Source organism: Syngnathus typhle, linkage group LG1 (genome assembly GCF_033458585.1).
Source record: "Syngnathus typhle isolate RoL2023-S1 ecotype Sweden linkage group LG1, RoL_Styp_1.0, whole genome shotgun sequence".
Taxonomy (NCBI): domain Eukaryota; kingdom Metazoa; phylum Chordata; class Actinopteri; order Syngnathiformes; family Syngnathidae; genus Syngnathus; species Syngnathus typhle.
Window position 1 is genome coordinate 9,233,988 of NC_083738.1, and position 14,695 is coordinate 9,248,682.

General features: G+C 40.4%; 1 protein-coding gene across 4 annotated transcripts in view; it reads left to right on the plus strand.

Moving 5' to 3' along the window:
- The first annotated feature begins 2,119 nt into the window (after window positions 1-2,119).
- Window positions 2,120-14,695, plus strand: part of aff2 (AF4/FMR2 family, member 2) — a 113,909-nt gene continuing 101,333 nt past the window's right edge. For all 4 annotated transcript variants that reach the window (XM_061287507.1, XM_061287525.1, XM_061287516.1 and 1 more), the window contains exon 1: window positions 2,120-2,357. In XM_061287507.1, coding sequence (XP_061143491.1) covers window positions 2,305-2,357 — 53 coding nt within the window. In that variant the 5' untranslated portion in view covers window positions 2,120-2,304. The remainder of the gene's footprint in view (window positions 2,358-14,695) is intronic.

Sequence of the window (14,695 nt, forward strand, 5' to 3'; positions counted from 1 at the left end):
TGTTAAATAAGATATTGTTGTCTCCCCTCATCCTCTCTGTTGGAGCCTGCTGTTTGTACTTGCAGAGTGTGATGCAGAGTAGTGCTGGCATGTTGCCCTAGACCACATACACACACACACACACACACACACACACAGACACACAGACACACAGACACACAGACACACACATTCTCTCCCTTTTTGGATGTACGCACACAGTGTTCGCCGCACTGCCTGCAGGCTGCAGCACTTCCTCAAATGTTATTTTGTGCTCCATTTTGACGTGTGTGTGTTGATCTGTTGTCGTCTTAAAATCATGCAAGCTTTTGCGTGGGAGACAGTGATGTCACACAAAGAAGCCACAGTTAGCGCGCCCGCCACCACACATGCTGAGTGAGACGTTTGGACCATCTGGTCAATCATTTCTCAAGGCAAGGCGTAAACAGTAAAACGTGCTGCTGGGCACGTGTCGTGGCAAGTGCATGATGGCAGTGGAGTCGAGATGGTCATCCACAAACATTTAATGACACACTTGTTTTTGGCCTGCTCTGAGATGAAGGGGAACTTACAAGCTTGTAGACATGGAAAAATGAGCAGAGTTGTCGAAGAGAGCTAATGGCATTCAGTATAGGAGTAAATGTGCAAAAGGCGGACAAATTCAATGGCAGCTCAGTGGGACGTGAGAAGCTCATCAACCTACAGTTCAGTGGTCTTGACTTTATATTATATCATAGATTATTATTATATCACGTTATAGGCTTCTCATTTCCCGATTAATATGATGTAAAAGTTTGAATGAGGCTTAATCAGAGCAGACACAGGACATTAAAAGCATTCACGTTATGGATACAGATATGACGAGCTCCGGCTATATCAAGAAAAAAAATGCTTTTACAAAGAAAAGAATACCTTTTTTTATGACAAATAATCAGAAAGGAATGTGTTTATTTTGGGGTCTACATTTTAACAAACTTAAATCATGCCATGAATAGACTAGCACAGTTTTCCCTTTTCTTCACATTGAGAGTCAGCAATTTTCCCAGTGGTTGACCTTTCACTCAGTGTAACCTGGCTCTCCATGAGCATGCTTTATTTGGACCTCCAGGGAGCCACCATGACCTCCACTTGCAGCAGCCACAGAGGGAGCCTGCTGCTCTCGTTACTCTCGGGGGCCCTCTGGTGGCCAAAGTTTCCCGAGCTTGGAGGAGCTTGCCGTTTTGCTCCAACTCAACTTCCGTGGTGCCCCTTCTGGCCGGAGGTGGCAAAGTATTCACACATGGCGCAAGTACAGGAACCTGTCAAAGGAAATACTTCACTTTAAAATAAATTTGTTCAAATCTCCCATGGCTAAGCTAATGCTGTGCAAAGACTGTCTCTTTCAGACGAAGAAGTATATTTTGACAAAGTAAGAAGTTGAAAGTACAGATCTTTATTCAAATGTAGGGAAAACATGTTGAACACCTGAAACTATCTGGAAAAACAAACAAACAAACAAACAAACAAACAAACAAACAAACAAACGTAACCACATATTGACCACATTATATGGATCATTATTATGTTGGCATATTTCAACAGGCTGGTTTGAATTAAAATAATTCATATCATGAACCGAACTTCTACACAGAATCAAACAAATCATAAGATGTAGAAAATATCTTAGAGGGTGTCTGTTTGAAGTGTGGTAGTCGTGAGGGGTTCTGGGACTCCGATTTTTAAAATGCTCATTGTGACTGCCACTGAGTTGAGCAGGACGAACAAAGCATCTTCTCATTTCCCTCGATAGGCTTTTATACTTAGTGTCACTACTTTGAATCTGAAAGCTTCATTTACTTTTCCTCCCAACGTGGTGACTATCTACAAAAAAAAAAAAAAAAATCACCTTTTATGAATGTGTGTAAATATGAGGTGACTCATCAGAGTATTAGGGTGTAATCCTCACAGTTAATAACAGTGCGTCCAGATAAAGGTACAACAATTTAATTGTTTTTTATTAAACCTTCTGTTCATGAGTCTTTAAAAAGGAGACGTTTTTGTTGTCTTTTTTTTGCAGTTTGAGTCAGGGCTCGCGTGTGTGTGCGCGCGCGCGTCTCCTCTCCCCTCCCCTCCCCTCCCTCCTCTGCCTTGCTGTCAGCTTGCCTCGACCACGTAGCAGATTCCTGGCAGAGGCAGTGCTTGGGTCTACTCTCCTTCTCACTCCCTCTCTCGCTGGCTGTGTCTCACGCACACACGCGTACACCGCGTGTGTCACTTGCCCATGTAGAACCACGTAGCACCAGCATTGGATTCTGATCAGCCTCACAAAGCCAGCAGGAGCCTGTCATGGATCTTTTCGAACTGGACTTTTTCCGAGACTGGGAGCTTGAACAACCATGGTGAGTTATATCGTCAGTCCCCCCCCCCCCCCCTGTCTGTATGCCTTTGGATTTAAATTTGCACACGAAAGCGCCTCAATGTAAGACTTGCAATTTTACGAGTGATGGAGATGAAGCCAAAAGTAGGCTCCGCTTAGCTTAGTCTCTTCCTTTGTGTCACTGATACAATTGCATGCGTTCCAACACGCGTGCAACACCGGCTTTTGGAGTCTTCTTGTGCAATGATGGAATGTTGGATATGGTGACATTATGGCCAGCACAGATTATTAACACAATCACGCGCACGGATTGTTAACAGGTAACAAGAAGTTCCACAGTGTGTGCTTGCTGTGGCATCACACTGTTGACAGAGTTGGAAGCGCGTCTGGGTGTACATTCATGCAGGCGGACCGAAACAGTCAAGTTGCAATGGAAGGATGAATGGGCATCGTTTGTGGTCTGAGTTGCTGTAGCCTTGAGCGTCCAGCGAGTTGTACAGCGGGGTTGGAAATAATCCATTATGCTCGAGAAGTAATTGCAACTATAATGCAAAGATTTCAGATTTATCAGCACGTGAATATTTGCAGTGTGAGAATATTACGCTAGACTCTCATCGGACATCACATGTATCAAATGTATCACCCCCCCCCCCCCCCCCCAAAAAAATATATACATACATATCCATCCATCCGTTTTCTGAACCGCTTAGTCCCCACGGGGGTCGCGGGAGTGCTGGAGCCTATCCCTGCCGTCATCGGGCAGTAGGCGGTGGACACCCTGAACCGGTTGCCAGCCAATCGCAGGGCACACAGAGACAAACAACCATTTGCACTCGCACTCACACCTAGGGACAATTTGGAGTCCCAAGCATGGTTTTTGGGATGTGGGAGAAAACCGGAGTGCCCGGAGAAAACCCACGCGGGCCCGGGGAGAACATACAAACTCCACACAGGGAGGGCCGGAGGTGGAATCGAACCCGCACCCTCCTAACTGTGGGGCAGACGTGCTCTCTCTCTCTCTCTCTCTCTCTCTCTCTCTCTCTCTCTCTCTCTCTCTCTCTCTCTCTCTCTCTCTCTCTCTCTCTCTCTCTCTCTCTCTCTCTCTCTCTCTCTCTCTCTTCATGTTATATATTATATTTATTTTATTTTACTCACCATACATAGTAAATGATTATTTTTTACAAAAGGCAAAAAATAGAATTTTTGATACAGCTATTGAATTGGATCATTTGTCGTGGACTAAGCTACTAAACGTTGTGCCTTTTGTGTTCATGGTCATAAATCCTAGAGTGTTTGACGAAACAAAAAATCTGATCATATCAACAAACAAGCAATTAGAATTTACTGTTTTTTTTCCTCTGAAATTTTGCTTACATTAATTAATAGATAATCTATTACACGTGATGCAATAGCACATTGTCTGACATGATTTCTCCGTGTTTTTTGTAGACTGTAGAACGAATAATTTAGTGTGATCAAAACTTGTATAGGCTCCTGCTAGGACAGTATTACATTCTAGACAACAACCGGTCTTGGTTGTTGTTGGACAAGAAAAAACCCAAAAAGCAGTTTAGCATGGCAAGACCAAGTCTAGGCAGTGATTTAAGTGTATGCATGCTCAGCAAACGCTAAGAAATGAAATACATTTTTTTTTTTAAAGAATATCACTCAGCTGGATTTGTGCCCGTAAAATGTGTTAAGGAATATTTCCCACTCCCTAAATAGAAATTTTTTTTTGGGCAAACTTAAAACATTGCACATCAGGTTCAAGGGCTTTAATATCGGCTCTCACTTGCTCCAAATCAATATCTTTTAGTTCCGCCTCTCCGTTTGCACATGAATATAGCAAAAGACATAAGGAAACGGTTAACAATGACATCCAAAATTGGGCAAGCTCAAAAAGTAGTGGCTTGGCTGTAGTTTTTGATAGCAAATTTTTTTATCGGTTAGTCAAGAGCTTCGTGGAAGGAGCATCATATTCTAAATCAGCACATCTCAGGTCAGCCATGTGTTACAGCGGGGGCCGGGGCCACAATAACTTGGCAACAGTGGTGCTGTTTTGGCGTTGTGTTCTATAGCTGGAAAATCTCAGCAGGGTAAAATGACATGCATACACATAGTGCCATGGAAGGCCCTGGAGCAAGGTACTTAACCCCCCACTGCTGGAGCGGAGCAGCTCAGGGCTGAACAACAAGCTCAGGGTGTCTACATGTTGCCCTCGCTCTGCCACCAGTCCATCACACAGTGGCTGACAGCTGCTCCTGATGGGGAAACGGGGCTGGCACAGACAACGGCTTTATTCTTGGAAAGAGAATATGGAAATGTGCACAAATGAGCGGTCTGAATAATGAACCCCGCTCGGGTGTTAACGTGTGGGTTAAAGTGTGTCAATCACAAGCGCACGATTGCTTGTGCACCGTGTGACATGACAGTATGGACAGATCACAGTCATGAGTCACCGTTTCTGCATGGTACTCCATTGAAATGTCCTTGCCAGAGAAGAGCAGGAAATGAAATTCAAAGCATAGTACAAGTCTCTTTAAAACAGTGTATTTATGAAGCTTTATTTCACCAGTTAAGCCAATTGAAAATCTAACACTAGCTGGTGTTTACATACTGCACACAGATGATTTAGCCACAAAGTTTATTTTTTTTCAATGCACCTCCAGCTGCGGAATGGGGTTGCCCCAATGGAAGTGGACTGAAACGTTGGAAGTTAAAAGTGGTAGTTTGCATGGATATAGAGTGGCACTGCTTTATACGTACCGATACAGTTCTGCCTTGACTTATGAGTATAGATCATGACCATGCTTGAAACTCAAACTTGTGTATCATTAATTAATGTTACCTGTTGAAATGAATGGGGATGTCATTAATCCCTTCCAGCCCCCCCACCACAAAAAAACAACAACATATAAGCGATGATAGGTTGAAGTACCACTGTAATTTGTTTGCCTTGTTTTACATTGTCATGACATGTTTCAAACTCAAGGCCCGGGGGCCAGATACGGCCCGCCACATCATTTTATGTGGCCCGTGAAGACAAATTGTGCATCAAATTTGTGTGTCATTACTAGAATTGCAAATTGTCTTCACTTTTAATTATATATATTTTTAAATATTTGACCAGTTTTTACAGGTCTGATTTGAAAACGAGTTATTTGTCAGGATGTTTTGTAGCTTTTACTGTATATAATATGAGCTGCTCATACATTTATTTGGGTTGACAGTCATAATGGCCCTCCGAAAGAAGCTATGACTACAATGCGGCCTGCAAAAAAAATGAGTTTGTATATAAAAGACTGGTGGACTTCATTGGTAAATGTGTGAACTGTATCTCACTTTTGCCTATTACGAACAGACATTTAAATGAAAGTAAGTGCCTTTAACATCAACAGAAGACTTACAAGATTTCACACCTAATTGTTGCAGCAAAGCATTCGGAGTATGAATCAATAGACGTGAGTAAAACACATCAGAATTATTTGATGCTTGCCTGCTGTGCGAGACACGACACTCTCCTGAGATGGGATGGTAAGGGTTACAAAGCATTAAAGGTTCAGATGACAATGATGTTCATCAAAACATCCCGGCCATAGGCAGTAATGTGTTTGATCATGGGGCAAAAAAAAAACAGCACAAAGAGGATGATGATAGCTATTCTTTGTTTTACCTGATGCTGCTGTCACAACAGCCATGGTGGTTTTGTCACCTGAAGCGTCAAGTTTAGTATCCGCATTTTGCAACCACTCAGCTGAATGAAACACAAATCACATCAGTTCAATTGAAAGCACGAGCCAGTTATAAACAGTTAATTTGAATCGGTCATGATAAAAGTGCCCCGGTTTCCATTGATGCAATTAACTTTTTGCCAGTCAAGGCTGAAGACTGAATGATGGAAGCATATCGTTGCTGTCCAATAAACTGGAATGCATCTCCTCCATGATCTGTTCAAGTTGAAGTTATTTATTTTTATTTTACCGGGGGAAAAAGTACAATCTATGAATGTTGCTATTGCCCTTTATTGATGGGGGCAGTAATTCATGGACTGATCAGGTTGGCAGAGCACTACATTACCACAATGACTGACATTACCTGCTAATGTGGTATGCACAATGCATGCATATAAACACAAACAATGCATGGATATAATCGCCTGTAATGTATGTAGCTCTAATTGATTACAGACACTCGCTTAGCTGTTTACGCTCTTGACACATTAGAAGTGTCCGGGGTTAAAGAAACAATTTACCAGAGCTGCAGTTCCCACATTAATGATGTGAAAATTATGGAACTCAGGGAAATACAAATGAGCGCAGAATGTTTCTTGGCAACCTTGTCAACTATCAATGAGCACCATTATGAGCACTGTATTCTGATTAAAATAATCGTATTGGATTTATTAAAAAGTGAAAGCAAAATTACACGCTCCATCAAAGTAGCCTGTAGATGAGTCTTACACATGCCGGTAATCACGTCTACTGCCTCTTTGGTGCCACAACTTGAAAGTCCGCAAGAAGGATGTGTAAGAAATTGACTCAAGCGCAAACGAGATAATATGCCCCATAGCAGCAAACCGTATTTAATTGTCTAGAGACATTTTCAATGGGGCAATTTCAAACACAAAAATATCAGTTATCAAATGCACAAGTCATTTAGAAAAGCCTTTGTGCAACTAGCGCTTTAGCATGCGACATTATACAGTTCAAACTAAAATGAAGACATCTCCAGAGGCAACAAATATGTCTTTCATTAGATATTCATTTTGACATTTCACCAAAACCCTCTTCTGTTTGGGTGCATGGCCCATTTCAGTCCACTTTTGTGTTTTTCCATCCATGACTCAAAACGGAGCCACTTACAGTACTCCAGTGGCCATATGTCACACAGTGCCTAGAGCCTACACTGAGCAAGACTTACAACCACCCTATGTGAAGCTTTTCATCACCAAGCGGTGAGTATAAAAGCAGCCGGAATGGTCAACTCTATTAAATGTTGATTCATGTTTTCATCAATTACAGTGAAAGTCTTTGGATCAATTATTCCCCAACCTCTATTGAGCCGAGGCACATTTTTTAAGCTCGGAAAATCTCACGACACAAAATCGTCACAAAACGTCTGTAACATTACCGCTATATTTTGCTAGTTGCTCTGTCAGACTATAAACTGCCTTAATAGACAGATAGGCACATAGACAGATTACTTATGAGTAAACCATTTTTCTGACCAGTTAAATCAAATTTTATAAGTGAAAAATAAAATTGCACCGCGCAGTAAATCAATTGACCAGCATGATGGAACCAATGGAGTTCAGCATAAAAGTTCCATCGTGTGTACATTAGTACAGGTCAGCATTTAAGACTACATGGGATTATAATTCACAAACTGGTTCAATTTAGAATAAATATAGACATTGTTCAGTGTTCATTATTTTGATCACTATCCAAACCAATGATTGTAAATTGAGCTGCTTCTTACTGAGCCTAGCCTTGAGTAATGTCTTTTACCTCGTTCAGTATTAAAAGGAAAGACTGAGATGAGAAAGTGTTTCCCAATTACTTGATTTCTGTGGAAAGAAGTCAGTATAACTTTGTTGTTCGTGATCCCCTCCCCTCATCTCACTCCTTGTTTTATTGTCTTGCAATGGGATCCGAAAGCTTTGTATGATTGCGAGAGGACTTCCATTTTATGTAACCTGCTGCTGACATTATGTATCTGGCTAATTTTAGCACGGGAATCGGGCGGAGGGGGCAAAGGATGCTAATTGATGCTGGTTGGGATGGTCTGTGCAAAAGAAGTAGGTAATTAGAGAATTGATGTCATATCAACTCGCTATGAATTCCCAGCTGGGCATTTCACAGCCTAAACGTGTATATCTGCATGAAAACACCCTGATTACTGTTATTATTATTGCTTGATTGAATTATTTGCCTCATCTTTTGCACATTTATTAGTGAGAGTCGAAAAACATATTTTACTGTCTACAGCCCTAAAAGTGAAGCGATAAAGCTATACTACTTCAACACGGAGTTCATTTAGAATGCATGTATTCAGTGTTCAGCCTCACATTCCTACATTCAATCTGCCTTTCGACACTCCCGAGCTCTCAATCAGCACAGTCACACGTGCAAGCTTCAAATCATTCATCACATTGAGATCTGCACCCCCGCTTCGTGATCACTCTCCGTTTGCCAAAACAGCTCCACTTGATGCTACTTCACACTCACATCTACAGCGACTCAGAGGCTGTGAAAGGAAGCTGTGCCTCATCCCGTAACTGCCAAGGATCCCAAGACAAGACCAAAAGAAAGTTCTTTTAGGAAGGAAAAAAAAAATGGTCTCATACATATGGCCTCGCATCACCTGGAGTCCATCTGGAACGAAAATGTGAAAACCACATAGTTTTATGAATACACCCCTGTGGACAAAAATACTATATGCACACATGATATCTGCAGAAATGATGGCTGACAATTCCAACTTTATGCTACCAAGCATCCATTCTTTACAAACGTTTTCCTTCCAAATTTGGGGGATTGGAGTCCATTCATGAAGTCAAAATCGTCGCTAAATTTGAGTGAGAGGCTCACAAGATATGCACAGGTTCATCCCACACGTGTTCAATGGGGTTAAAGTAAGGCTTCCTCGCACTTTCTTACACGTCAAACTCCAACTCTGCCACAATGCCACTGCCAGAAAAACAACTGTCCGTTCACTTTAGAGGACTTCTGTCCACATAGAGCACAACTCACCTGCCTGATTAATACAGGAGTCAGATCTCAAGGATAAAGGAAGTGTATGGACACATAATAAGAGCCTTTCTCAGCATGTTGCCATCTCTGAGGGCCTCTTTACTGGCACGAGGCAAATTTGAACTGAATGTTAATGCCGGCATGCGAGCATAATTGCAATGAAAAGGCTAACAAAGTGCTGATATGGATGAACCGTGAACTCGTGATGCCAACAGAAATGTCACATCATTTATAGTTTTGAAGGCATTTATTTGGATGTAGTATGTTAATTTTGACCGTTTTATATCTGTAAGAGTCCCTGTATTGTTTTCAAGAAACACTTTGTTGTATGAATACAGCACAGGATCCATGTACCGTAATTTTCGGACTATAAGTCGCAGTTTTTTTCATAGTTTGGGTGGGGGGGCGACTTATACTCAGGAGCGACTTATATACATATATATGTTTTTTTTCACTTTTTTTGGGCATTTTATGGCTGGTGCGACTTATACTCCGGTGCGACTTATAGTCCGAAAATTACGGTATATTATTTACCAATATTGCATTTCATTTTCATGAATTAATTGCCTGGCCCAGCCAATCAGAATTACTGAGAAGACGGCACCATTTGTCTCTCCCAATGAAAAGCGCTGTAGTATCGGCGCTCGCATAGCACCTGCACACACAGATTTCCTGTCCCCAAAATGTCTCTGCTTATGCCTGTCCTCCATTATGGCCTGCTATTGTCTGCCTTTAGGTCATCTTAATTCCATTCTGGCCACATGACAAATACAGTTGTTACTGCAGCATTTGGAAAATACTAGGCAAAGCGTCAACCACAATAACAATGCAACATTTTTCCTGTCTCAAAAACAGACCTCATAACTCAACGCCATTCATCTACGTTTAATATTGTAAAACAACAACAACATGTCATACACTTAGCAGGATTAAAAAAAAAAACAGTTCCACAAAACTGCTCGAGTGGTGCATGAGACTAAATAGAAGGGGAAATGTCAGAATTTGAAAAAGGTGTTGCTATATTTATCTTTTTGTTCGTTCGTTCTTTTTTTTTTCTTTCCTTTGTTTGTAATTTCATTCATTCATTCAACCGTTTAGCTAAATTAAACCACAAAAAAATCACAATAGTGCAGCATAACTAAAACAACAAGTAATAATAGTGGCCTAACAACGGATGATTCAAAATAGAAGTATTTTGCACAGTATTGGCCAAAATTGACTTCAATTAGCAGTGTGCAATGTCATTTCAATTAGCAGAGTGCAATGTCGTCATCGTCATCATTTACACCTCAGCAGGAAAGACCATCATGTTTTGTGTCTCATGTTCTGAGAACAAGCGTGTCTCCCTGAAGGAATTCACACACTGTTAGTTGCACAATAGCGTCAAAGCACAGCGATAGGCGAAGTAGATCTGTAGACCTGTAGCTTTTGGAGTGTTACCATTTAAACTGCTTTATTTTTCTATTTGGAACATTTACTCTTCGACTGTTGTGAGATAAACATGAATAATGCATTCTCAGAATGATTATGATCAGTAAGTAACAGTTAAGGAAGGAACAATGCAGGTTATTGACTGTAATTAGAATAAATCAAGTGACTCCAGTAATCATGTATTTATAGTTTGCTAAAGTACCATCACAATTGGATTTTATTGTATTCCAATGTTCTTTCAAATAAATAGAGAAAAAAAAAGCATCTTATTCACCATAACAGCAAATTAGTACCTTTGCCTGACTGCTGGTCGAGTGATGGTCTAAATGGCTGTCTGTCTATATGTGCCCTGCGACTCACTGGTGATCAGTCCACGGTGTAGTCTGCCTTTCACCCAGAGTCACCTGGGACAGCCTCCAGCTCTCTGCAGCCGTGAACAGGATAAGACGTTTAGACAATGAATGAATAATTCAACATAACTCATCGTGAGACTGCACAGTGGCTTAGTGAGTTACCTTTAAAATGATCCCAACTAATGATGTGGAACACTCTGATGAACAAAGGATAAGGACCTGTTTAAATCATTTGTACAGACTGACATAGTATATTTGTTGATGTAAAAAAATGTATTTGCGTTTTTAACTGACGGGACTTGAGGTCTTGTATTTGTGGCAAACAACACATAGTACGAACATCATAACTTTTGGAGTCACTGTTTTTCACAGCTAGTTTTATTTTAGTGTGTAATTACTGCTCCACCATTTTGATAGCTTTGGAGTAGACACAAAGTGCCATTGGGAGAGCTCATAATTTGACCCACATTCACATGCCTCAAAGAGGGAAAATCAAAGTGTAAGGACCAAGTAAGAAGCTCCGATGGACAAAACACACAATGAGCACAATATTAAAGAAAACACCCTCCTAATGGCTTATCTTAAATTAGGGACGAAGGTGACTTTGCCATAAACACGTGGGTGAATTAAAAATGATCAAATTCTGTTTATCAGCAATCTTCTGATTAGTTCATTCTTTAAGATTAAGTTTGCACTCATGTCATCTGTATGTCTTTTATATACCCACTCTGCGGTATGAATGCTGCTGGAAAACTGAATTTCCTCCTACCTACCTACCTACCTACCTACCTACCTACCTACCTACCTACCTACCTACCTACCTACCTACCTACCTACCTACCTGCCTACCTGCCTACCTGCCTACCTGCCTACCTGCCTACCTGCCTACCTACCTACCTACCTACCTACCTACCTACCTACCTACCTACCTACCTACCTACCTACCTACCTACCTACCTACCTACCTACCTACCTACCTACCTACCTACTCTAATCAGATCATTGCTTATAAACACAATTTGTTTTGTGGCATCAACCTAATAGAGCATATTTATATATTTTGCAAAGTATTTATAGGGTTTGTAAATCATTTGATGCAAATAATTGAGTGTTGAAATGAAATTGGAAATACACATTGTGACTTGAATTGAATAACTGTAGTCTGTAATTATTTGCTTCACTTCTGCTTTAGTCTCTGAAATAAAGTGGTTGCTTTTCAAAAGTAAGATCATCCACATGTGTCTTTGTCATACACTTTGTCATACACAAAATTTATGACATTTTTCAGGGAGGGCGGAATGTTGGATGCTTCCTGTCACCATATGAATAAAAAGTACAGACTTCTTGATCAATTTCCTACAAATGTAGCATGATTGTTAAACCAGAAAATGAGTATAATTGTGTGTAAGAGATAAAAATACAGTTGTGATATGTAGAATTTAGATCAACTAGCCAAAATTATAGTATTGGGCAGAGGACTTGGACCTGAATTTAGCCCAAATCCTGCACAAAACCAGAATGTTGTGGATATTTTGGAAATTCTGGTAATTCATCTTTGATAGTCTTTCAAATTGGTCTTTTAAACTGTAATTGTTGTAAAATGAGAATGCAACTAAAACGGTAAATCCCTACTATAATATTCATTGATTTCCATCCAAATATTATCCAGGTATTTTTAGAGGCAGCATAATAATATTTAGCGTTCAGATTTGCTTTTTTAGGCTCGCTTACGACTGTTTGTGCTTTGCAATCCTAACAAAGTGGACACACAGTGTTGCGATTAGTATTCTGACTGTGAGGCCCTTCTAATTCAATCTCCTCATTATGAGCCTTGATAAGGACTCATTGGATGAGGAAATAACAGTGTGCCTGTTCTGTCGGAGGTGCTCCCACTATTTAGGGTGGCCAACCCACTCGTAATGTTTGCCCATGGACAAAAACTGTTCTAGATTTCCAAAATTTGGCTATTGAAGATCAAATTTAAAGTTATTGCTGAAAATCTGGCAAACGTACAAGACGCTGGATACAAAATGAACTCAGAACAAGAGAGTTGTTAGTGTGCGTGTCAAACAAATCCAATCAAAAAGCAGATCACTCACAAATACAAAAGTCTCCTACTGTACTGTTTGACTCCACCACTTTAGAAGAAACACACAGGGAGCTCGAGAGCCCCACAAGACTAAACAGCGCGCTTCAAATTAAACCAAAATAATAAAAGTGAATGTGAATGCGGCAAGACAGCAAAAGAAAAGCGGCAGTGACACAGAGATGGCGAGAGGCTAATGACGTAGCTTTTCTAGATGGAGCCAATTTACTGTGAGGTTTCCAAAGGTCATCTCCTACACGGAGGCCTGTCTGTGACAAATTACATTATTTACACCGGCTAGAAAGAGTCGGAGAAAGACGGAGAGTCTGAGAGGAGAGGGCTGCAGGGGATGGGGGTGATATTTGACACTAATTGTTTCACACGGTTAACATAAGAGCCCTCAAGACATTGGTCAGAATTCTCCTAATGATGCTTCTAACAAACACCAGAGCCACATTTCTGACAATGGATCACAGTGTCCTACACACTGCCAAGATGTTGCCATTCTAGAATCCAACATTTAAATTCTGGACTGCACTTTATTGCACTCCAAACTTTTTCTATTGCAAGGACCTTATTAAAACTTTGTTATTCACCGCTAGATATTTTCTCTGGGGAATACACACTGACCTGAGGGACTTAATGATTCCCAATAATTCAGACTAAAGACAAGAGGAAGGGTCTAATTAGTATACATAGAAAAAGAAACACGCTTAAGCCTCGAAAAGTCAAACTCTACAGAGACGAGAATCTAATTAAATGATGCGCATTGTTTGATTGACAGATGCTCTTTGCTAGCGTAACACAGAGACTGCTTGATTGATTGACAGATGATCCCTGACAGCGTAAAACAAAGTTGGAAGAGAAAATGAACCGAACCAATACTTGTATTTGGGCAAGCTTTGGTGTTTGTTTTACATTATATTTTGTGTTGCAACATCACACATTGTTGTTTACATTTTTTTTGCTTTATTTGTTTCAAAATGTATGGCTAGAAAGGATCAAATGAAATCTTTTTTACTCCCTTGAAGGTGCGAACCCGCATCCCTGAAGACCAGCTATATACAGTGTGTATTAGTGCACGCGAGTGTGTGTGCGTGCGTATGTGTGTGTCCTGTGGGCTATGCAGAGAAGGAAGAGCTAAAGGGATTAGTTGTTAAATGGTTTGGGATTGTGGGTTTTACAGAAATATTAATATTTTGGAAAGTCCCGAATGAATACAGCATGATATTGTATTAACATCCTCCTGTAGTGCCTTGAACAGAAACACAATTTGCGAACAAATATATAAAGCATCATGAACAGCATTTCTTAGAAGGTGTATGATGCATTTGTATATATTTTTTGTGACAGTGTAAAATAGTTCATAAATGTTATTGCATCATCAATGTGCTAATGATGAAATGCAGCAGCTCCCATCATCATCAGAAACTCTGCAGCTAAACTAACTCGTGACGTCTTCATTCTGCTTGTACAACTTTGGGCAGCCACTCAAGACACCTAACTATTTGTATACAACCATTGAAAATGAAAATTTCCATGATATGTACCTTTCGTTTATATAATTACATATTGGTCGGACTGCTTTGTGAATGAAATATAATCCGTGACCATGATAAAAAGGTTGAAAAACATAAGCAAATTTTAAATGAAATATAATGTTATTGCCCGTTATTCTATTGGCATATTTATGATTGTTGTGCTGTGCTATTATTCTCTCTTAAGCGCTCATATTTAT